Consider the following 26,649-nt stretch of genomic DNA (forward strand, 5'->3'; position numbering starts at 1 on the left):
AAAAAGTACCTTTTCATTCTTCCTGGCCGATGGTAACCTTCTAGAATCTGCCTGTAAAATCCACAAACTCCCTTGAGAAATGGTTATTGAATAATTACACTCATGTTTTTTATGCCTGTGTTTGGCATTATACGCCTAATATACTGAGAGATGAAACGTGACGTACCGTATATAGTATTCTTGGGCCACCACTTTGAGGCCCAATATTTACTTAACTTGAATATACATACGCTTTTTCTTTGAGGGGAGACATTTATATGGCGCAGACAGTCTCGAAGCATTTCTGAGCTAATAGACGTCACGCTCTTTCACGTTGACGGTTGTACAGCCTTGATGGAATGCCAAGAATGACGTGGATATAAAGTGATTTCCGGCCTCCACGCCGAATGCTTAAGCCCTCCTCACAATCTTACTCTCCACAGAGCAGAACAGAGGCAGGTTTGATGTAGTTGTTGTTCAGGCTGTGAACATCGACTGCTATCAATTTGACGGTGACTCATATTTCTGGTAGGTTACCTGTATAATAAAAGCTTTCCGTCTATTTTAGCTAGTTGGCTGTTTTTTTAAAGATTTTTTTTGTTGCTTAGTGTTTTTTTTTTTTAATAATTAGTTTAAAAAAAACACACACAATCATCAACAGCTAATAAGCAGCACCATCATGAAAATAAAATGGTACAATAAGAGCATCAAGGGCTGAATTGCTCAATAACGTGAACATTGCACATAATGAAAACGTGGCGTTATCAGAGCTGTCTGGTGCATTGGGCGCACTTCAATGGGGAAACCTTTTGAACACTTAAGTGGTCTCATAGTCAGTGTAGGCAGACTTAGTGGTTGAATAAGACTTCATATCAGCTGCTTAAACTGTTTATGAATATTGGCTTATACGGATACCACATAGACTTAGCATAGGCCATCAGCCTCCTGTTCGATGCACAACACAGGAGAGCAGCTCTTGTACTGGGCTGCAAGAGCTCAGGTGTACATCCCCCCCAGCCCACCAGACACCCTTGGAGTTTTAGAGCGCGGATCCACTAAACACGTACTTGGTATCCTGGTCCTGGACTGTCCATGCACAGCACACAACTCATCGCAAACTATAAGGTCGTAGACAGAAACTTAACAGTTTTATATACGAGCGTAAACCCTTTCCCCTTCGGGGGTCTAGGCACAACGGCCTGTGCACTTACACCCTCTAGTTCATTTACCACTAGCCGTCAGTCCCTTCATAGACTGGCGTGAAATGTGTACACTTTGAGCTTTTTTTTGTGGGTAACGGGGTGCTGCAAATTTCAGGATAGGTAAGAATTGGAACTTACTACCCACTAGAATAAGAATCAGCTACAACCATCTGGAGTCTCCGAGAGCATTAAAAGCCTGGCCCTTACCACGCACTTAACTACTAGTGTGAAGTACTCAGAGTAAATATACACATGCATGACTGCACCTATTCTCACACTTCATCAGCTGCTCACACCAGTATGTGGTGCCACACCATGTTTTGAGCACGTCTCCAAAACTCCGGTGACTCACCAAACACTGTTATTGTAGGTCTAACTCCAGTCAACACCGTTTTCAGCCAAGAAATCCAAAACTGAAGGACGCGATGCACCTCGAAGCACTTCACAGTCCCATCAGGGCAAAGAAGCACTATGTAAATGCCACAGTACAAAATTAGAAAGCACATGCATTGGTTTTACGGAATGTCGAGTCAACTGAGGTAAGCACGGGGAAGGATGACTGGAGGGCGAACAGCGAAGGATTACTGGAGGGCTGTATAGCTTTCCAAACCACCCTTTGAGACTGCAGTGTCATCTCTAGTACAGATTTGGACAGGGCTACACATCCAGTAAGACACATGAAGGCAGCGTGCTGTCATCATGGAGGGAAGAGCGTCAATATTGTAAGTTCCAACCAGCCTCTGGTTTGCTGATGAGTCGAGCCTCACTACAAGTTTGGCGTTCAGACCGCTGGCCCGCCATGGTGGCAGTCTTTTGAACAGTGCCAGGCCGACTGTCTTAGACCGCTGGATCATGAGTTCCCCGGGGGGGCTGGTGTGACTGGCAGGAAGCGGCAGGGGGCAGGATAATGGAGCTGTAGCGGTCCATGCTTCCCTGCCTGTCAGCACAATGGGCGGACTGTGCTCATGCACAAAGTTGTGCACGGGGCACAGTGTGCCCCCGAACCTAAAAATTTTGGGAGATCCACCTGGGCCCCTGCCTCATTCCCAGTGGGCCTGTACCCAGTGAGGCCCCCCGTGTTGGGCTCCTTACCTGCCTGACCGCCAACCTTTCCATGGTGGTGGGATCGCCATTGATAGCTTGGCTGTCCTGCAGGTCGTAATGGCCATGGCGGTCCCAATGCTGGGATCTCCGACATTGGCTGCCACGGGCCCTGCTGCACTGACTATGGAGGTGTTGGCGGTCTCCTGGCGGTCCTTTGGTGGTTGGACTGCCATACTCATAATACAGCAGTCTGACAGCCAAAGTTGCAGCGGTGTACTGCCACCACTACCATGGCAGGCCATGGATCGCCAAACTCTTAATGGGGCCCTCTGTCATTTAAATAAGCTAGCTATGCCAACACCACCTCAGCCCTCAGAGTTTCAACTTATGATTCAAACAAATAATGTGCTGGTTGTCCTGTAGAATGGGCTGCGTACACAATGATTGAATGATTGCCTCTAGTGTTTTAATAACTAACTAGTTGGCCAATTAATACCAATTGTTGAAGTGAGCATAACAAACTATTTCTTTTGTTACTGCCGAAAAAGCAGAAATTAATTCCTTGACAGGCAGACAGGCAGCTCTTTGTATTATCTTATTCTGACTTAAAATTACATTTTAGTGTTTTGCAAAGTATTAAAAAAAGTGAACAGTAAAACTGCTTGTGCTAGCTTTGTACGTTTTGTATGTATAAGTTTGCTTAGAACTCACTCCTTCATAATGTGATACATATTCCTTTATGTAAATGATTAAATCGTAAGCCTTTCTACTGTTTCTTACAGAGCCAGGCCAATTAGCAGGGCACTGGACCTTGGAGCTGATATTGTAGTGACCGGACGATGTGTTGACAGCAGTGTTGTGTTGGGACCCCTTATACACACGGTATGGTGAATATTCTTTCATTTGCAAGGTTTTCTCACTGAGTTTTAGGACTTGTGTTTAAGTCTTTGTAGTACTTTAACTACATTAAATATCTTTGTAAAACTTGATCTTTGTAAGTGGGTATAATCTTTAAATCAACTCACTGGTTGCTCTTGACATTCCAGTCCTTCAGATGTTTTACAAGGAGTTAATGGCCCCGATGAGTTCTTTGCTTCTGTGCGGGGTGGCTGATGGGGTCAGTGGCAATAGAACAAAGGCCGGGTAAAGAGAAACCACAATAGACAGGATTTGCAACGTGAAGTACTCTTACCACTCGATCTATTGCCATGGATGGAAGAATTACGACAACTCATGCACGTTCGCCACTCCCACATGTTGAAAGGCAGCCATCGTCAAGGATAGCTTATTGACATAGTCACGATAATACTTCACTGAATGATATGCACAAAGTTTGGATTGCGTTGCAAGTTGACTCAGTCTCACAGCTGAACCCTATAGTTAACAGGTGGCGAGGTGTGTTTAGTCTGTGGATGTGTTCTTCTAGTAGCAGACTAGAATAGTTTCCTGAGACTGGTTGTTCCTTTTCGGCACGTCGTTTGACCCCTAACTATGAATGCTGTTCTCAATATAGGTGTCTGCCTTCCCCTTAAGAGCAGACAAAAAACAATTGACCATCACCAACCCTGTGAGAATCCAATTCGGTATTGCAAATTATGTCACACAAGCTTTGATTGGACGCTTCATAGTTAGCTGCTGACTGTAGCCAAACCCCCTCTTCAGATTCTCTTTCCTTGACAGATCGTCAGATAACAGGGCAGTGAGCTTGAATTTTAAAACTCGCTGTTATAATTTGAACAATCCAAGTTATTGTGGCGTAGGGGTTTGTTCAAATCGACTAATTAGGGAGAGTGCCAATGACATATTGTCTGTGTGAAAAATGCCTTTTTAAAGGTGCCATTGAGCTTCCTATCTATATTTTATTTTTTATGTACAGCGTGCTACCATTGTGTACTGTATTCAGATGTTTTTGTTTGATGAAATTTTGTAATTTCTGAAAAAACAATTTTGCTTTGTGGCTAGTATTGAGAGATCCATTTTATTTGCTTTCATTATAAATAATGAAGCAAAGATGTTTTGCCTCAAACCCTTTCTGAGTCTTATTTCATAAGGGTTTGCACTGTACAAAAGTGCAGAAAATAGACAGTGTATTATTTTCGCATGGAGTATGTACTTTAAGCCTTCAGATATAAAAGATGGAAATTAGGTTAAGGCAAAATCATTTTGCGGCATTAATCAACCAGCAAAGAGGCCGCAGAAGAGAATGGAAAGATGCATTCAGAGGCTGTTTGTTCATAGTTACTAGGCGAACAGAATTTGTGCACATAATCCAAATCTCACTGAATTTGAAACTGTCATCAGGTTGCCAGTTGTATATATTAGTCTCTTTTAAAGGGATAAAATGAAACAAAAATGGCAGGTATTCTTTAAAATTCTGCTAAGACATAATGCAATGGCTATCATTGCCCCTATATTTTCTGAAATAGATGAAAATGTGCCAATTTTCACCAAGATGCTCTTTAGCAGGTTATTACTTGCTTTATTAGTGCACTGTTTTGTGTTTCCGCACCAGCGAAAATAAATGTTTGTATTTTGCTACATAGGCTACAAATAAACATTGACTTTTGATTATGCAAAATTGCAACAATTGCGTCAAAAAGTCAAGATCTCAGCATATTTGTTTGTCGACAATCTGTGATTATTCATGTTAATACTTGGTTATCTATGGACCCTTCAAATATGTAACACGTTAATTAATATTAGTGTTTCAGTGCAAATTTGCACCACCCGAGTGCTTAATGTAATTCTGTCCCTATTCAGTAGAGGTCTCAAATTTGGGCTTCTGTGATGTGTTTTAGTACTTGTGTTTCTTCCATTTAATGGTGTGAGGCCTTTTTATTGGGGTACCCGAGGATCTTGGTTTACTGCGACGTCTCTTGTGAGGGTACTGTTGCTCACAACTGCTATCTTACAGCCACCAATACATCTGCAGTGCAATTGGATACTAAAGTTACTTCCTTTGGCATTTGATTCTCCAAGTGCACCAAAGATGAGGAATGAAGTCTAACTGTTGGAGGCGGTGGGGGTTGGAAACTCAGGTAGTGGACGGCACACTTGAAAATTTCCAGTCACAGCTAGTGCAGGAACGTCCAAGAAGAATACGACTCTAATTTATAGCCATATAAAAAGAACAGTTAAAATGTGATACAAATCAAACACAGACGTTGGCAGTGCCTTCTGGAGCTTAGATGGGGCCCGAAAATGTTCATAGTTTTTAAAAATGTTGCACTAGATTTTATATAAGATTGTTCTTAGAGCTAGGTTATCCAGTTGATCTACAGTAGAATCAACTTGAGGGACTTTAGAACCCTCTGGATTTACCCCAGTGTTTGCAGACAGTGACTGTGCCAGTGGGACGGAGATGCCAGACAAAAAAGTCTAGTACCAACCTTGCTATGAGTTGTCTGGTCCTGGGCAGTTTAGTGGGCTGAAGTCTTAGCTGCTGATTTTCCAGTTTAAAAATAGTAAGTTTCTGTATCTAAAACAGATATTCACCACCCTAACACAAAGAGTCTGGAAAGGCAGACATTGTTGGAGTTCAGGGCGTCAGTACTCTTGTGATATAATTCAATGGTAACTCGGTCTGATAAGCAGTATCCAGACATGAACGATTTTGAGGTAGAGCTCAATTAAGGACTAAACTAGTCTAAGCCAAACGTGGTAGTATAGTTGTGACGTAGCTCACATTATAACCTCTCCAGTGGTACCAGTATTTTGTAGACCTTATCTCAAAACTAGCAGGTTGCAGCCAATATTTTGTGGTTCATAAGCCACCCATTGGATTAGGACGCTCACTGAATCCCAAGGCTCCACCAGTTCCAGTTGGGCACTGGACATTGGATTTAAGGACTAACTGAAGCTAAAAACAGGGAAATCTCCAAAACCTTAGAAATTAGGGAGATGGGCATAATGGTTCTGAAATCAGGATGGTGGTTCAAGCCAGTGTTCTCATATACCACATTAGATAGTGGTTTGTGCGTACGAAATTGCAGATACAGGCTCACTAAGGTATTAGGGTGTAATGGGGCACGGGTGGCAGAAATGAAAAAGGAAATTGCTTTCTGAATCTCCGTGACTCACTTAATTGACACTTCTTTTCTGGTACTTCAGTCTGCCGGCCCTTGTGTAGATCTTCCAAAGTTTTTAAGGCAGCTCGTCTCCTCGTAGGGCAGCCCAGGGCCCTCTTCTTCCACAGGTCACAACAGTGGTCTTAAAAAATCCAGACTCGGCCTCCGGTGATGGGAAAATGATGACCTAACAGTGGAATAACTCTGCTAGGATCTCTGTGCCTGAGTGTCCAAGCAATATTCAGGTTTCTCGCTCAATGAATGTGTATTTTCCCTCCATTGTGCCCAGGGTAGGTACCCAGATCCTTCCAAAAGTCTGTTTTATTCAGAATTTCAAGACTCTTCGAAACAGGGAGATGTGCATCTTCTTTCTCTTCTTTTTGTCCAAATTTTAACTTGTTCCTGAAACAAAGTGAAAGGTTAGACAAGTTCGCCAGACCGATACAGATGCTAGGCAACAATCAGCCTACCAGAAAATGGTGTTGCTGGCTGCGGCTCCACTGAACAGAGGCGGTACTGAAGAGAAGCAGGGGATGCCTCCAACCTCCACCAAACAGGCAAGACTAGTTCAGGACAGAAGGATTCTGAGCACAGGGATGAACATAGACTGTTCTGTCCACCACAGAGAACGACAGCCAGCAGCAGTGCCTAATTTGTAAAAATGAAAAAATATAAAATAAGTGAGTGCACAAAAATATTTTTTTAGGAGCCCGCCGCCAGTACTGGCAAATTCCAAAGTTGTCGATTACCAGCAATGCCTGGTTTTAATTGCAGCCCTGGACTTCTGTTTATATCTCACTCGTGCAGGTTCTTTTTCATATTTGCTGTGCTCCTTGGTCAGTGTCCCACTTTCATTCTAATTTTCCTACCTTTCTCTCTTCCTATGGGTGAAAGACACAGAAACAAACTCACACCGTAGCACACACAAGCAGATATCACTCATGTGAGTTTAAACAACATAATCTAGCTATCGAGGACGGGTCGTTCCTTCAAAGGAAGAACTATTAGGTAGACTTTCCAGAGAGGGAGAAGTAAAATGCTTGCATCCTAATCCTCAACTACTCTGTCACCACCACCAGTCATCTCAAAGCATGTCATAAAGGGGCATCAGCCACCCTCACTCATGATGAGGGTTTTCCTGGGGTAATTCGACCCAGATGAACAGTACAGGAGACACCTGATACACCTCCAGTGAGCTAGCAGTCCTTCAAATGTAATGGAGAAAAAATTAAACACATACCAAAAAAAGTATTCAATGCAGGTAGAACAGCTGTTCCAAACCATGCAGCGAACCTTCATCTAAATACTGGCTAAAAATACTAGTTAATAAGGTTTAGATTTCTTATGTCTTGGCTTTGGTGACTCTCACCTTCATTTTTTTCTGTAAATGCACATATTACGATTGGGGTGGACCTTTTTCCCCCTAAACATTGCTTTATTCAAAAGCATTTCGTTAAAAAAATAACATAGCTTTGGCAGCATTTTCGTCTACCTACCAGTTTTACAAGTCAGAAATAGAGCTGCAATTCCGTTCTTTCTTTTTTGGCAGAGGCACTACTTTAAAAAATATTTTTGCATACTGTTAGACCTGTCAGCCTTAGGGTCGTCTTGTCCCAAACGTTATTCCTGCTTGCCTCCATTTTCTCTGGATTTTTGCTCAGTTGGCCTTAGCTGACTGTGCCCTTTACCAGTGCTAGCCAGTGCTAAAGTGCTTGTGCTCACTCCCCTAAAACATGGTTTGATCTGCATATGGATATTTTTAATTTAAACGTACGTCCCTTGTAGAGTGGTATACTATATTCTCAGGGCCTGTAAATTAAATGCTACCAGTGGGCCTGCAGCACTTATTGTACCACCCACTTAAGTAGCTCCTTAAGACATGTACCAGGCCTGCCATTGCAGCCTGAATCCAGTGTCCCATAGCTGTGTCGACTCAGGGGTATTTAAAACTCCTTGCCAAGCCCTAAACTCACCTTTTATTACATATGTCACCCCTAAGGTAGGCCCTAGGTAGCCCATAGGGCAGGGCTCTGTGTAATTAGAAGGTAGGATATGTACTTTTATGTTTTACATGTCCTAGTAGTGAACAACTCCCATATTGTTTTTCAGTACTGTGAGGCATAACCCTCCTATAGGTTAACATTGGGGATATCTTATTACATTTACAAAGCTGTAATTCCTAAACCAGAGGAGGTAGCTATATCATATTTGGTACCTATGAACTTGTAATGATAAACCCTTTTTAATGGTAAAGTCAAATGTATCATTACAAGTTTGAAAATGCCACTTTTCAAAAGTTGGCATTTTCCTGCTCTTAGCCCTGTGTGCCTGCAGCTTGCCTTAGGTCACATGACTCAGTGTAACTGACAGTTGAAACTTTATCAAGTCACCCCAGAAAGTCACACACTAATGGGATAAAAACATTTCTAGCTTTGTGACAAGAATTTACGAATCTGTTATGAACACAGGGGCAAGGGTTATGCTTTCCCCTTCTTTACTACTCAAACAGCAGCCATTGAAAGACTTAGAAAAAATAAAACACAGCACTACATTTCCCATGAGTCAAAACACCACTCCCCCCAACCACAGTCCACCAATCATGTTAGTATATGCTCCATAAAACAGTAAAGCACCATCTAACTGCCACTTTTTTGTGAACCCAAAGTCCAAAATAACATATAACCAACTGGAACCATCCAAAAAGGAACTCTAGGACTATAAGCAGACTGAACGCATCTATCCGCCATAGAGAAGACTCAAATCCCTTCCGGAGACTTAAAATCAGAATTACTTACTCCTGCTTCTGATCTGATCCTGAAATGAACATTAATTTAAACAATTCTACCATTCCAGGGTGGATAAAAAACAGAAAATTACCAAAAGGCAAATGCAACCATTTCATGAATGAAGTATTCAACAGATGTCCTGTATAGGAACATTTGGCAACAACCCTGCAAAGGAAATTATGGAAAGGGGCTTACCTATGAATTGAGAAGAGTAGGCATGAGAACCTCTGTTGACAACTTTGTTGAATCTGCCACGGTAACCTCTGGAGTGGAAAGGGAAGAACCCAGATTGGGAGACATCCTGTCAGGAACCACAGCGTCAGAAACCATAGAGTCTCTGAGGACCTTGGTTGAAGGCCCGGCCAGCCAAACCTCCTCGTCCTCTACTGGCCCACCTAAAAAGCGGTTGAAAAAAATGTTTTAAAGATGATTGGCCTTTATCCAGGGCATTAAATGTCTTGACAAATTTACCAATGTCTTTGACAAATCGTTCACCAAAGCGTTTGCCCTCAGCCAGTGGGCTGGCATCAGACATGGCTAACTCTGACCGATTTGTGACATTCTGAGGCAAGAGTGAAGCATTGCCAAGAAGGCAAACTGCTCCTTGAGCCCATCCGGCCAGTACATCCAGATTCACACTGGTACCTTCCTTGTGCACGAAGAGCCAATTCTAGGATTTTGGCAAGTGAGTCAGAAACATCTAAAAACTTATCTTGACAAGCCCATAGGGCCCTGTTGATGCCTTTTTTGGGATCCAGGAAATACATTTTAAGGAAGGTAACCATGGCAGGATCAATGTCAGGGATGTCTGCAGTCTTGTGGGGTAGGTCGGGACGAGGGCACTCCCCACAAAGGCGCTTGCAAACCTCTTCATCAAAACCTTTTCACAGGTGAGCCTGCAAAGAATCAGCCACTGCAGGGGAATGTGAATGTGAGCAGTTGGAAGACCTGGGATGCACAATGTTGTCAGGTTCAAAATCAAAGGGATTGTGAGCAGAGGAAGAAAAGGACATACCAAGAATGGGGCTAGCTGACCTCTTACGTTTGGCTTTAGACAGTCTGATGCAGTCTGAAGTTTGGGAAGACGTGGTGTCTGAGTCAGTGTCAGGGGGAACTGTCTGGGGGGGACAAGGAGCTATAGGTATGTTCTTCTAGGATGGTTTGGAAGAGTTTGGCAAGGGACTCTGAATGGGGCCAGGGAGAGTCCTCAATCACTGGAGAAGGGTTTTGGGATCACCCTGATGAAAGAGAGGGAGGAGTAGAATTAGAGGGTGTCTAGAAAACTCTTCTAAGCACTTAGTAATAGGTTGGAGAGCCTGCGAATGTGCCCAGAGATTGTTGCACTGATTGATCAATAACTTCAACAAGGCTATCTTCGATATAATAGCCATCATCTTCCTCTCCATGTCCATATGCCTCATAATCAGTCTCCAGTTGTTCATAGTCTGACACATTAGAGACACACTGAAAAATGGTGGTGGGGGGGTGGAATAAGAAACATTTGAAATCTGTCCCCAAGGGGAAGCAATGAAGCTTAAAGAGGAGGTAAGTCCTCAGATCCAAAAATTATTGCATCCCAGAAGCTCAGTGAAATCAGGGTGTTAATATTTCAAATAGCGTGCACAGTCTCCACCACGGTATTGTAAAAAACAAATATATATGTATATGTTTGATGGCATGTGTAGCTGCAGATACACATGCTATCCATAGCTCTTCCAACATCTAGTGTTGGGCTCGGAGTGTTACAAGTTGTTTTTCTTCTAAGAAGTCTTTTCGGAGTCACGGGATCGAGTGACTCCTCTTCTCAGTTTCAGTGCGCATGTGCATCGACTCCATTGTTAGATTGTTTTCTTTCCGTGGTCGGGTTCGGACATGTTTCCTTTCGCTCCGAGATTTCGATTCTGAAAACCTCAGAAAACCAGTTTGGGCCTACCACGTGGGAAGCCTGATGGATCGGACTCCATTCCGATTCAGCCCTCGGTGCCACGTGAAGTACCCCTAAACAGACCAACACTTGGGGCCTGATTCTAATGACCGCACCGCGGTCAAAAGACCGCGGCGGCCATTTAGACATTTCCTCTGGGCCGGCAGGCGCTCTCCAAAAGAGCGCCCGCCGGCCCAGAGGAAATGCCCCTGCAACGAGAACGCCGGCTCAGAATTGAGCCGGCGGAGTTGCAGGGGTGCGACGGGTGCAGTTTGCACCCGTCGCGTATTTCAGTGTCTGCTTAGCAGACACTGAAATACTTTGCGGGGCCCTCTTACGGGGGCCCCGCGGCACCCCCTACCGCCATCCTGTTCCTGGCGGGCGAACCGCCAGGAACAGGATGGCGGTAGGGGGTGTCAGAATCCCCCATGGCGGCGCAGCAAGCTGCGCCGCCATGGGGGATTCAAAGGGCAGCGGTAAACCGGCGGGAGACCGCCGGTTTGCCTCTTCTGACGGCCGCGGGTCAGAATGCCCTGCGGGGCACCGCCGGCCTGTCGGCGGTGCTCCCGCCGACCCTGGCCCCGGCGGTCTTAGACCGCCGGGGTCAGAATGACCCCCTTGGTGTGTAATTTGTGCCTTTCTCCAGACCATCGGGAGGAAGATTGTGAGGCCTGTCGATCATTTCAATCAAAGAAGACCCTGAGAGATGGCAGAGCCCGAAGACTCGAAATGGCCTCGAAAAGCAGCGAACATCTCGACGTCATGGAGGAAGAGCAGGCATAGACAGCAGTCTCCATCCGAGACACAGACTCCGAACAGGAATGGGAAGACGAAAGACCCATCACAGCTGGCCAGCATGTGAGTACGTCTGGCCCTACACCCCTGCACAAAAAACATTCAAAGGCCTTGGGTACACCACTGCCGGAAGGCCATGGTTCGGACTGAAAAAAGTCTGCTGGCGACTGTCCTTCAGGGTCAGCGCCGAAAAAGGCCACTCCTCCGTCCACTTCGGAGTCGAGCAAATCTGATAAAGGCACCACTTCAGACTCCAGTAAAAGACCCCATTCCTCGGAGTCCAAAATTCGGCAGTCGGCTTCGGAGCCGAGACCTCCGACTACTTTTTTGGGAACGAAAAAGCTACACACCTCGGATCTGAAAAAATCCTCATATACAGAGGAACAATGACTTTCCCAAAAATTAAAACAGATTGCAAGGCCAATCATGGAATCTCATAAGACTTCTGAAGAAGAGCCTGAGATTGAACCAATATTACAGGTTATGGATGAGAGACAGTCCAGAATCCATATTCATAAGGAGACCGGAAGAATCATCACCACACCTCCTTTAAAAACCAAAAGAAAGCTGGCTTTCCAAGAGGAACTAGACTCTATGCAACCACCAGCTAAGATGCAAAAACAAAAGGAGAAGCCACTAGATCTCCATACTTCTCCTCCTCAATCTCCACAGCTCTCTTTCTCACCTCAGAATGGCCCACCACCACTGCCTTCTCCACCACATTCTCTATACTCACATGGAGATACAGCAGACCCATGGGATCTCTATGACCCAGATCCCATCCCGGACAATGATCCTGACATTTATCCATCAAAACCTTCTCCTCCGGAAGACACCACTGCATACACCCAAGTAATATCTAGGGCAGCAGCTTATCTTGGAGTAACCATGCATTCTGAGCCATTAGAAGAAGACTTTTTATTTAATACACTGTCTTCTACTCATTCCAGGTACCAATGTCTCCCAATGTTGCCAGGAATGGTTAAACATGCAGACCAAATTTTTAATGAACCTGTCAAAGTTAGGATCACCGCTAGAATTGAAAAAAGTATAAGCCTGCCCCTACTGACACAGATTACTTCACTCATCAGGTCCCTCCAGACTCAGTAGTAGTCAGTGTGGCAAGAAAAAGGACAAACAGCCAGTCATCAGGAGACGCACCGCTTCCTAAGCAGAGTAGAAAATTTGATGCATCTGGGAAAAGGGTTGCCACACAAGCAGCAAATCAGTGGAGAATGGCAGATTCTCAGGCACTTCTAGCCAGGTATGATAGGGCCCATTGAGATGAAATGCAAGATATTATACAGCATCTCCCAGAGGAGCATCAAAAAGGAGCACAACAAGTGGTGTAAGAGGGATAAGCTATCAGCAATATTCTAATAAGATCTGCCCTCGATGCTGCTGATACAGCTGCAAGGAGTTTAAATACTGCCATCACAATTAGAAAACATGCATGGCTGTGCTCCTCTGGTTTTAACCAGAAATTCAACAGGCAGTACTTAATATGCCTTTTGACAAGAAGAACCTCTTTGGCCCAGAAGTGGACACCACTATTGAGAAACTGAGGAAGGACTCAGATACTGTGAATGCAATGGGCGCTTTATACACCACCCCATACAGAGGCTCCTCTCACAGACCACAGTTTAGAGGAGGTTTTAAGCCACAATCCTCAGATGCTTCCACCTCCAAAACAATCAGGGACAACAATCCCAAAATCAAAGAGGTAGGTTTAGAGGATCCTATAGATGTCAATATTTCAGGAACAGAGGTAAATTCCAAACCTCTAAACAGACCACAACACAACCTAAACAGTGACTTCCTTCCCTCCCTTCCACTCCACAAATCTCCTGTGGGGGGAAGACTACAGCACTTCCACTCTCATTGGCAAAATATCACCACAGACAATTGGGTATTATCAATTATCCGCAATGGCTTTTGCCTAGAATTAATCTCCACCCCTCCAAACATTCCACCACGATATCACAAATTGTCCCCAGAACACACAGTTCTGTTACAACAAGAGGTACAATCTTTACTATTAAAACAAGCAATAGAATTAGTTCCACATTCTCAACAAGGGACAGGAGTATACTCACTGTACTTCCTGATTCCCGAAAAAGACTGCATCCTCAGGCCCATCTTGGACCTCAGGCCCCTCAATCTATACATCCTGTCAGAGCATTTTCACATGGTAACTCTGCAAGATGTTATTCCACTACTATAAAAACAAGATTACATTACGGCTCTAGACCTCAAAGATGCGTATTTCCACATACCCATCTATCCATCTCACAAAAAATACCTCAGGTTTGTCATAGCAGGAAAACACTACCAGTTCAAGGTGTTGCCATTTGGCATAATACCAGCTCCAAGAGTGTCTAGCAGTAGTAGCAGCCTACTTGAGAAGACAACGCATCCATGTCTTTCCATAGCTAGACGATTGGCTAATAAAATCAAGCAATTTTACACAATGCCAACAACACACTTGTTATGTGATAGAAACCTTGCACACCCTAGGGTTCACTCTAAACTACCAAAAGTCACACCTTCAACCAACACAGGTACAACCTTACCTAGGTGCTATTTTAAATACTCAACTAGCCCTAGCTTATCCAAATATACAAAGGATACTAGATTTCCAAAATCTCATCCCGCTCATAAAGCCAAATCAACAATATACTGTGAGATTTATCATGAAGACTCTAGGAATGATAGCATCTTGCATAGCTATAGTCCCACATGCAAGACTAAACATGAGGCCCTTACAACAGGGCCTCTCACAACAATGGTCACAGGCACACGGTCAACTTCAGGATCTAGTGTTGATGGACCGCCAAACACATATGTCCCTTCAGGTGGTGGAATCGCAGCAATTTAATGAAAGGGCGATCGTTTCAAGACCCTGTGCCTCAGACCATAAACACAACAGACACATCAATGATCGGTTGGGGAGTCCACCTAAACAATCAGACCATTCAAGGGCAATGGGATGTCAAACAGAAACACCTACACATAAACCACTTAGAATTATTAGCTGTGTTTCTTGCCCTAAAAGCGTTTCAGTTCAACCTCTTCTCAAACAGAAGAATGTTCTCATAAAAACAGACAACATGACAACCACGTGTTACCTCAACAAACAGGGCAGGACACATTCATCTCAACTGTCCCTTCTAGCCCAAACAATTTGGAAATGGGCAATTCACAATCAAATTAATTTACTAGTACAATATATTCCAGGGATAGACAATCATCTGGCAGATCTCCTAAGCAGAAATCACCAACAAACGCACAAATGAGAGATTCACTCCCAAGTACTTCAAAAGCACCTGCGAAAGTGGGGAACACCAGACCTAGATCTATTCCCTATTAGCGAAAATTCAAAGTGCCAAAACTTTGCATCTAGACACCCACATCTCCTATTCAAGGGCAATGCTCTATGGATCAGTTGGTCAGGGATATTTGCTTACGCTTTTCCCCCCTCTCCCACTCCTTCCCTTTCTAATCAGCAAACTACGTCAAACGTCATTCACCATGATACTCATAGCACCAACATGGGCGCGCCAGCATTCGTACACAACACTTCTAGATCTGTCTGTAGTACCACATTCCAAACTCCCAAACAGATCAGATCTGTTAACACAGAACAAAAGTCAGATCAGGCATCTAAACCCAATGCACTCAATCTAGCGATTTGGCTCTTGAAGTCATAGAATGTGGTTATCTAAAGCATCCACCAGAATGTATGGAAGTAATTAAACAAGCACGTAAACCTACTACTAGTCAATGCTACACAGACAAGTGGAAAAGGTTTGTTTTCTATTGCCAATCTAAAAACATTGATCCACTTACAGCATCTATACAACATATTGTATGCTATTTACTTCATTTGCAGAAATCAAATTTGGCTTTTTCATCCATCAAAATACACCTAAGTGCAATATCGGCATACTTAAGGAATATTCATCACACTTCTCTGTTCAGAGTTCCTGTGATTAAAGCTTTCACGGGAGGATTAAGGTGTATTATTCCACCTACAACACCACCTGTTCCATTGTGGAATTTAAATATAGTATTTACCAGACTCATGTGACCACCTTTTGAACCCATGCACTCTTGTCAAATACAATTTCTAACATGGACTGTCACCTTCCTTATAACTATTACTTCTTTAAGAAGAGTTAGTAAAATACAAGCGTTCACTCTTGAGGAACCTTTTTTCCAAGTACACAAACATAAAGTTGTACTTAAAACAAATCCAAAATTTCTACCAAAAGTAGTATCTCCTTTTCACATCAACCAAACAGTGGAATTGCCAGTCTTCTTTCCACAGCCAGACTCTGTGGCAGAAAGAGCTCTTCATACCCTAGATCTCAAAAGAGCTTTTATGTACTATATATATAGAACTAAACATTTTAGAAAAACAAAACAACTTTTCGTTGCTTTTCAAGAACCACATAAAGACAATCCTATATCAAAACAAGGTTTAGCAAGATGGATTGTTAGATGCATAAAAACATGCTACATAAAAGCAAAATCTGATCACTCCTAAAGCACATTCTACAAGAAAGAAGGGTGCATCCATGGCATTTTTAGGGAACATACCAATGGCTGAGATATGTAAAGCAGCCAAATGGTGAACTCCCCATACATTTACAAAACACTACTGTGTTGATTTGCTCTCACAGCAACATGCCACTGTAGGCCAGGCTGCCTTAAGGACATTATTTTAAACAACTTTAACTCCTACAGGTCAGCCACCGCTTTTTGGCAGGACTAGCTGCTTTATAGTCTATGCATAGCATGTTTATCTACAGCTACACATGCCATTGAACGGAAAATGTCACTTACCTAGTGTGCATCTGTTCGTGACATGTAGTGCTGCAGATTCACATGCACCCTACCTCCTCCCCGGAAGCCTGCATTTGTTTAAGTTTTACATTTGTACATATGTATATACATTTACATTTGCATGGACATCTCTTTGTATTCCTATACTCTATCGCTCCTTCCTTCACCCTTTGCTGGAAAACAATCTAACAGTGGAGTCGATGCCCATGCGCACTGAAACCGAGAGGAGTCGCCGCTTGATCCCGTGACTCCAAAAAGACTTCTTCGAAGAAAAACAACTTGTAACACTCCGAGTCCAACACTAGATGTTGGAAGAGCTATCCATAGCATGTGAATATGCAGCACTACATGCCACGAACAGATGTACGCTGAGTAAGTGACATTTTCCATACATATATATATATATATATATATATATATTTTTTTTTTTTTCAAAATCTTGCTGGGTACTGTGCAGGCTATTTGAAATATTGAAAATGGTACGGCAAAAGCCTCTGGGATGAGGAAAAGTGGGAGCGATAGCATTTTCACCAACATTTCGTGAATTTCTGATTTTTTTTTTTTTTTAAGGCCATTTTTTCTAGGGAAAAATGAGGAGGGGGGAACTGAATCGGATTCTGCACCACTTCTATGTGATATCCCCTCATGGTCTCCAGTACCCATATATATGTGGAGATAATGGCCCTGTTGTGAATGAAATGACTGAACCTGCCCCATAAAGGAAATTCTGGAAAGGGTCTTACCTATGAATTGAGAAGAGAAGGCATGAGAACCTCTGTTGACACCTTTGTTGAATCTGCCACAGTAACCTCTGGAACGCGAAGGGAAGAACCCAGATTGGGAGATATCCTCTCAGGATATCTGACAGAATAGCCTGCACAGCCCCCAGCAAGATATTGTCAATATATATATATATATATATAAATAACTATATATATATATATATATATGTTCGATGGCATGTGTAGCTGCATATACACATGCTGTGCATTATCCTGCCATCTAGTGTTGGGCTCGTAGTGTTATAAGTTGTTTTTCTTCAAAGAAGTCTTTTCGAGTCACGAGATCGAGGGACTCCTCCCCTTTCGGCTCCATTGCGCATGGGCGTCGACTCCATCTTAGATTGTTTTCTTTCCGCCATCAGGTTCGGACGTGTTCCTCTTCACTCTGTGTTTTGGTTCGGAAAGTTAGTTAAATCTCGGAAAATTTGAAGGTATTGTTTGCGTTCGGTATCGGGTTAGTAATAGCAGATCGACACCGAAGAAAAGAAGAGCTCCGGTAGCCCTTCGGGGCTTCCACTCCCCGGCGGGGCCTGGTCGGCCTGACCGCGTGCGTCTTCAAGGCTCATGGAACGGACCCCATTCCGCTTCTGCCCCGAATGCCACAATAAGTATCCTTATGCAGACCAGCATTAGGTCTGTAATTTGTGTTTGTTCCCCGGACACAAAGAGGATACCTGCGAGGCCTGTTGGGCATTTCGGTCGAAGAAGACGCTACGGGACCGGAGAGCTCGAAGGCTTCAAATGGCGTTGACGCCGGCAGGACACCACGACGTCAAAGAAGAGGAGACTTTCTCCATTCCTGACTCGGACTCGGACGAGGCCGAAAGTGAGCAGCCGGCGAGGCAACAAACCATGAGTAAAACTGCCCCGGCCAAAAATCACACAAAGATAATGAAAGCCCAGGGGACACCACCACCGGCAGGCCATGGCTGAACCCGTAAGCACGGTGACCAACCATCGGCACCGAAAAAGGGCACACACGTGTCGAAGACATCCGACTCTGGTTGAGATACCGGCACACAGTTTATTCGGCACCGAGATACTGGCTCCGACCAAACTCGGCACCGAGATATAGGCACCCCAAAACCGAAAAAGGTGGCTTCGGAGCCGAAAAAGACTGCGGAAAAGGTTCCGGTGCCGAAACACCCAGCCTCGGAGCCGAAACAGAGCTCCTATTCAGAAGAGCAAGGCCTTTGATCACAACTACAAGGCCATAAATTTGGACAAGAATTAGAGATGGGAGAGCCAGACTATTCAAAAAGAAGGCTCCATATTCAGAAGGACACAGGGAAAATAAGAACTCTTCCCCCAATTAAAATGAAACGGAAACTCGCTTTCCAAGAAACAGAAAAACAGCCAAAAGCAAAAGTGGCTACAGAAAAAACTCCGCCACGTTTTTCGCCACAGCACTCACCACAACTGTCACCAATTGCAACACCCCCAATGATGCAATCACCAACGCACACAGGGATGAGCCAGGTTGACCCAGATGCATGGGATCTATATGATGCACCAGTATCTGACAATAGTCCGGATTGCTACCCGGCAAGACCATCGCCACCAGAAGACAGTACTGCTTACATGCAGGTGGTGTCCAGAGCAGCTACTTTTCACAATGTAGCACTGCATGCAAAACCTATAGAGGATGACTTTTTATTCAATACACTGTCATCAACACATAGCCAATACCAGAGTCTGCCTATGTTACCAGGCATGTTAAAACACGCGAAACAGGTGTTTCAAGACCCTGTCAAAGGCAGAGCCATCACACCTAGGGTGGAGAAGAAATACAAACCTCCCCCTACGGACCCTGTGTACATCACACAACAACTAACACCTGACTCGGTGGTAGTAGGGGCAGCCCGGAAAAGGGCAAACTCACAGACTTCTGGGGATGCACCACCCCCGATTATTGGCAAGATATGACAGGGCTCATTGGGACGAAATGCAGCATTTCATTGAACATCTTCCCAAAGAGTTTCAAAAGCGTGCACAACAAGTGGTGGAGGAGGGCCAAAGTATCTCCAACAACCAGATACGATCGGCTATGGACGCAGCGGACACAGCCGCCAGAACAGTGAACACGGCGGTCACTATTCGGAGACACGCATGGCTACGCACCTCCGGATTTAAGCCAGAGATCCAGCAGGCTGTGCTTAATATGCCTTTTAATGGACAACAGTTGTTTGGGCCGGAGGTGGATACAGCTATAGAAAAGCTAAAGAAAGACACGGACACGGCCAAAGCCATGGGTGCGCTTTACTCCCCATAGAGCAGAGGCACCTTTAGGAAGCCACACTTTAGAGGGGGGTTTCGAGCCCAAAGCACAGAACCTTCAACCTCACAGACCAGACCCACATACCAGGGCCAATACCAAAGAGGAAGTTTTCGGGGTTGATATAGGGGTGGACAGTTTTCTAAAACAAGAGGGAAATTCCAAAGCCCAAAAACCCCACAAACTAAACAGTGACTCCAATGTCACAAATCCCCAACACATAACACCAGTGGGGGGAAGACTCACAAATTACTACAAAAACTGGGAAGACATAACTACGGACTCGTGGGTCCTAGCCATTTATCCACCATGGTTATTGCATAGAATTCCTACAATTACCACCAAATGTGCCTCCAAAAGCACACAACATGTCCAAACAGCACTTGGATCTATTACAACTAGAAGTCCAAGCGTTATTACAAAAAGAGGCAATAGAACTAGTGCCCAACCATCAGAAAGGAACAGGTGTTTATTCCCTGTATTTTCTAATACCAAAAAAGGACAAAAAACTGAGACCCATCTTAGATCTCAGAACACTGAACCTTTACATCAAATCAGATCACTTTCACATGGTAACACTTCAAGACGTGATTCCCTTGCTCAAACAACAAGACTACATGTCAACATTAGACCTCAAGGAGGCTTACTTCCATATACCCATACATCCTTCCCACAGGAAATACTTAAGGTTTGTAATCCAAGGAGTACACTACCAATTCAAAGTGTTACCATTCGGGATAACAACAGCACCAAGGGTATTTACAAAATGCCTTGCAGTAGTAGCTGCACATATCAGAAGACAGCACATACACGTATTCCCGTACCTAGACGATTGGTTAATAAAAACCAGCACTCAGAAACAGTGTCTTCAACACACAAAATACGTCATAGAAACCCTTCACAAGCTAGGGTTCTCAATAAACTACCTAAAATCACACTTACAACCGTGTCAAATACAACAATACTTAGGAGCAACAATCAACACAGAAAAAGGGATTGCCACTCCAAGTCCACAAAGGGTACAAGCATTCCAAAACGTAGTACAAAGCATGCACCCAAATCAACAGTATCAAGTAAGGTTTGTGATGAAACTTCTAGGCATGATGTCTTCATGCATAGCCATTGTCCCAAACGCAAGGTTACACATGCGGCCCTTACAACAGTGTCTAGCGACACAATGGACACAAGCACAGGGTCAACTTCAAGATCTAGTGTTGATAGACCGCCTTTCCAGGACCCAGTGCCTCAATACGTGATCACAACAGATGCTTCCATGGTAGGGTGGGGAGCACACCTCAACCAACACAGCATCCAGGGACAATGGGACACTCAACAAAGACAACTTCATATAAATCAACTAGAACTACTAGCAGTGTTTCTAGCATTGAAAGCATTTCAACCGTTAATAGCCCACAAACACATTCTTGTCAAAACAGACAACATGACAACAATGTATTACCTAAACAAACAGGGAGGGACACACTCATCACAGCTGTGTCTCTTAGCACAGAAGATTTGGCATTGGGCAACTCACAATCACATTCGCCTAATAGCACAATACATCCCAAGAATTCAAAACCAGTTGGCCGACAATCTCAGTCGAGATCACCAACAGATACACGAATGGGAACTTCATCCCCAGATACTGCAAACCTACTTTCAAAACTGGGGAACACCACAAATAGACCTATTTGCAACAAAAGAAAACACAAAGGGGGTCATTCCGACCCTGGCGGTAAAATCCGCCAGGGCTGTGAACGACGGAAAGCACCGCCAACAGGCTGGCGGTGTTTTCCTGCCCATTCTGACCGCGGCGGTAAAGCCGCGGTCAGAAAAGGGGATCCAGCGGTTTCCCGCCGGATTTCCCCTGGCTGGGCTGAACCTCCATGGCGGCGCTGCAAGCAGCGCCGCCATGGGGATTCCGACCCCCTTCCCGCCAGCCTGTTTCTGGCGGTTTTTACCGCCAGGAACAGGATGGCGGGAACGGGTGTCGTGGGGCCCCTGAGTGCACTGCCCATGCCACTAACAGGGCCACTAACAGGGCCCCAGCATGATTTTCACTGTCTGCGTCGCACCCCTGCAACACAGCCGGCTCCATTCGGAGCCGGCTTCTGTGTTGCAGGGCCGGCCCAGCGGGAAAGTCTGAATGGCCCCCGCGGTCTTTTGACCGCGGAACGGCCAATTGGCGGCGTACGTTTGGCGGGCGGCAACCGCCGCCCGCCAAACTTGGAATGACCACCAAAATGCCAAAACTTCGCATCCAGGTACCCACACCCTCACTCCAAGGGCAATGCGTTATGGATGAGTTGGTCAGGGATATTTGCTTACGCTTTTCCCCCTCTCCCACTCCTTCCGTATCTAGTAAACAAATTGAGTCAAAACAAACTCAAACTAATACTAGTAGCACCAACTTGGGCTCGCCAACCATGGTACACAACACTACTAGACCTGTCAGTAGTACCTCATATCAAGCTACCAGACAGACCAGATCTGTTAACTCAACACAAACAACAGATCAGACACCCGAATCCAGCATCGCTCAATCTAGCAATCTGGCTCCTGAAGTCTTAGAATTTGGACATCTAGACCTTACACAAGAATGTATGGAGGTCACTAAACAAGCTAGGAAACCTACTACAAGACATTGCTACGCAAATAAATGGAAAAGATTTGTTTATTACTGTCATAATAATCAAATTCAACCACTGCATGCGTCAACAAAAAACATTGTAAGCTACTTATTACACTTACAAAAATCTAAGCTAGCTTTTTCATCCATTAAAATACATCTCACAGCAATTTCTGCCTATCTGCAAATTACACATTCAACATCACTATTTAGAATCCCATTCATAAAAGCATTTATGGAGGGTCTAAAAAGAACCATTCCCCCAAGAACACCACCAGTTCCTTCATGGAATGTCAATATTGTATTAACACGACTCATGGGTCCACCATTTGAACCCATGCACTCTTGTGGGATGCAATACTTAACATGGAAAGTGGCCTTCCTAATAGCTATCACATCTCTTAGAAGAGTAAGTGAAATACAAGCATTTACCATACAGGAACCCTTTATACAAATACACAAACATAAAGTGGTTCTACGCACAAATCCAAAATATTTACCAAAAGTTATATCACCGTTCCACTTAAATCAAACTGTGGAACTCCCAGTATTTTTTCCACAACCAGACTCTGTAGCTGAAAGAGCATTGCATACATTAGACATCAAAAGGGCACTAATGTATTACATTGATAGAACCAAACAATTTTGCAAAACAATTGTTTGTAGCTTTTCAAAAACCTCATGCAGGAAATCCAATATCCAAACAAGGCATTGCCAGATGGATAGTTAAGTGTATTCAAACCTGCTATGTAAAAGCTAAGAGAGACCTGCCTATTACACCAAAGGCACACTCCACTAGAAAGAAATGCGCCACAATGGCCTTTCTAGGAAATATACCCATGACAGAAATCTGTAAGGCAGCCACATAGTCTACGCCTCATACATTCACGAAACATTACTGGTTGGATGTGTTAACAACACAACAGGCCACAGTAGGACAAGCAGTATTACGGACATTATTTCAAACAACTTCAACTCCTACAGGCTAAACCACCGCTTTTGGGGAGTTAACTGCTTACTAGTCTATGCACAGCATGTGTATCTGCAGCTACACATGCCATTGAACGGAAAATGTCACTTACCCAGTGTACATCTGTTCGTGGCATGAGACGCTGCAGATTCACATGCGCCCTCCCACCTCCCCGGGAGCCTGTAGCCGTTATAGAAATAAACTTGTACATTTGTAAATTTGTAAATATATATCACTTTTAAACACATTATGTACATACATACTTACTCCATTGCATGGGCACTATTACTATATACACAACTCCTACCTCACCCTCTGCGGGGAAAACAATCTAAGATGGAGTCGACGCCCATGCGCAATGGAGCCGAAAGGGGAGGACTCCCTCGATCTGGTGACTCTAAAAGACTTCTTCAAAGAAAAGCAACTTGTAACACTCCGAGCCCAACACTAGATGGCAGGATAATGCACAGCATGTGAATCTGTAGCGTCTCATGCCACGAACAGATGTACACTGGGTAAGTGACATTTTCCATATATATACATATATATATATATATAAATCACCAAAAGTATTCAGTGCACTCCATGACTCCATAGGGAGTTGAAACGCGTTGGTGGTTGTTATTTTGGAATAAATATGCACTATTGAAACTTTGTGGAGTGCAGTGAATACTTTTGGTGATTTGTATTTTTCGAGACTGGTTCTCTCCGTCACTGGCACCGGCAGTGGAGTGCGCCGCCCAGCAACTTTCAGACCATTTTTGTTTGAGGATATATATATATATATATATACATATATGTATATATATATATATAGACTATAGACAATATCTTGCTGGGGACTGTGCAGGCTATTTGAAATATTAACACCCTGATTATGTGTATATTGCACTTGCAGAGTTCTTGGTCCCTGTTGTTGCAACCTGGGGAGGTGCTGATCTTCTCCCTGCTCTCACCTCACAAAGGGATCTTAGCACAGAGCCTTGAGACACGTAGGGTATGCGGGAGTAGCAATAGAAACAGGACTTGTTCGCGTAGCCAAATTAGGCTACACTGTGCGTCCTTCTCACACAAGTGGAGGTGCCCAATGTGGGCCTATCAAGGTAAATGGAAAAAAGGGGGAGGGGAGAAATTCAGGCACAACACACGCTGAATAAAAAAAACAAAAAAAATTACAAAAAAGAAATCTGGGGACGGAACGCCCAAAGAGGGGTAATACCGCCTATGGCAAACTCAAACGGGCCGCCAAGTGGACCACTCAGAAAATGCAAGGAATTTTACTAAACACAATAAACCAGAAGGAATCACAAAACAAGTTGACGTGGTATGGAAAACTGAATAAGTAAATACCAACAAGTAACTATAATAAGGCAATAAAAACCAGTGATAAACCTCTCAGAACAATAAGGTACTTATCCTGACTGTGGAGCAGCAAAGAAAGAGGCAGTTAGATGGTGCCTTCCTGTTTTACGGGACATAAAGTAACATGATTGATGGATGAAACACTGCCTGCCACCATTCATCACCGAGCGACTCCCAATGATTTTTTACCTACGGGAACTGTACCTTTTTCTGCCACCCCACACCAGCCTTATCAACCACACTGTCCCCATGAACTATACATGACCACCTCCGCTGTATCCTGCTTAGCACATGCTGCCTCAGGAAACACACTGTGGAGATCTGGGACCTGCTCAGCTCCACCACCCCGACGTCACATTCATCATGGACACCTGGCTATGGATAGTGGCGTTTTGACTCATGGGAAATGTAGTGTTGTGTTTTACTTTCTCTGTTTGTCTTTGGCTGCTGTTTGAGTAAGAAAAAAGGAGAAAGCATAATCTGAGCCTCAGGTCCTGACATAGAATTAACAGCGCCTGAAGGGCCTTTCCACTGGCAAGATGGGGGCAGAGATGAACACACCCCCACTTGCACCTGAACAGGCTGTGCTCTGTCACTACACAATAGGCTTAACAGCCCTGTAGTGTCAGGGAAGCCAGCTAGGAGCCAGGAGAGGCAGGAAATTACTGGAACTTCAAGGAACCTTTCTGGAAACTTCTCCCACCTTCTAGGAGCAGGGTAGCATGGTATTAAAATTGGGCTCTCAGACCCACTCTTCACTTCACTACTAGACCTGCAGAGCACTCTCAGAGGACTGCCTGTTGCTGTGCCCTGCTGTGCACTCTACTAGACTGATGCTGTACATGGAAGGACTGCTTTGCTGTGTGGAGTGTGCTTTGAACCGTCAGAAGCCAGCCCTGCTGTTGAACCCTGCATCTAAACCTGCACTTAGGACTTCCAGAAGTTGCTCCAAGGGCTAGTTTGCTGGCCTCCTGTTCAGAGTCACAGGGACATAGCAGACTCCCACTAACTTGAACCCACACCTGGTCCCAGCCTGAGTGTGTGCCTAACCCCCAAGAGGTCTCTATCTACTCCTGGACCCTTGGGTGTGGTGCTAAAAGTGCCCAGATGGCCAATTTCCAAAACTGAGGACAGACAAAATTGGGCCAAAATGTGCTCTGCGAACAAGGAGGAGCGCTAGGACCAACCTGTTCGCCTAACTGCCTGAGGCGCATTGCTGGTCGGTTTGACTTGCCGACTTCTCCTGCTATGTTCTTCTCTATAGGAGGGAATCCATTTCGGAAGTCCTTCGCGAAAGGGGTATCCGACCTTGTAGAACTGTCTTCAGCTACGGCCTTCTGCTCCTTCCCACTGGAGGTTTTCACCTTCCATTCCAAAGACTAAGTCCGAAGGTAAAAATCTTCACCACGGCTTTCTGACTATGATCTTCCCTTCTTGGTTACTTCTACAACCTTGCCCTGCTGAAATTCTACCTTCTTGGAGAGTTTTTCTTCAAAAATGTTCTAAGTCTAAAGGTCAGTGCTAACCATGCCCAATCCACTTAGGCCCTCATTATGACTTTTGTGGTCTTCTCAGAAGACAGCCAAAGCCATGGGCACCAGAAGACCGTCAGTGCTGGCAGTCTTCCGACCACCGTATTACGAGTACTGAAGGATTTCTGCCCAATTTGGGCGGAAATCCTCCAGTAGTCGTGCTGACGGTTGGAAACTCATGGGGGGTTCCACCACTGGCCCTGCCAAAAAGGACTCTTCCAGCCATATTACGACCTGTAATACGGCCTGGCAGTGTCCTGATGGCGGGGCTCTGCTGGCAGTGGAAGCGCCTGTTCCCGTTCCCTGCTGGACGTCCTTCTCGCTGGGCAAGGTAAGTCGATTGACAGGGGAGAGGGTTGGAGGGTGGGGGGGTGTTGTGCGTGAGTGGGTGTTGTCTGCGTGTGTGAATGTAAGTGTGTATGCATTTTGAATGCATGTGTGTATGGGCATTGTT

The 26,649-nt window shown here is 44.5% G+C and overlaps 1 protein-coding gene across 1 annotated transcript in view; it reads left to right on the forward strand.

Moving 5' to 3' along the window:
- Nucleotides 1-26,649, forward strand: part of LOC138303648 (uncharacterized) — a 670,623-nt gene that overhangs the window by 111,872 nt on the left and 532,102 nt on the right. Inside the window, exon 6 of the mRNA XM_069242952.1 lies at nt 3,008-3,107. Within this exon, the coding sequence (XP_069099053.1) occupies nt 3,008-3,107 (100 nt within the window). The remainder of the gene's footprint in view (nt 1-3,007; nt 3,108-26,649) is intronic.

Source organism: Pleurodeles waltl, chromosome 1_2, assembly GCF_031143425.1.
Source record: "Pleurodeles waltl isolate 20211129_DDA chromosome 1_2, aPleWal1.hap1.20221129, whole genome shotgun sequence".
NCBI classification, from domain to species: Eukaryota; Metazoa; Chordata; class Amphibia; order Caudata; family Salamandridae; genus Pleurodeles; species Pleurodeles waltl.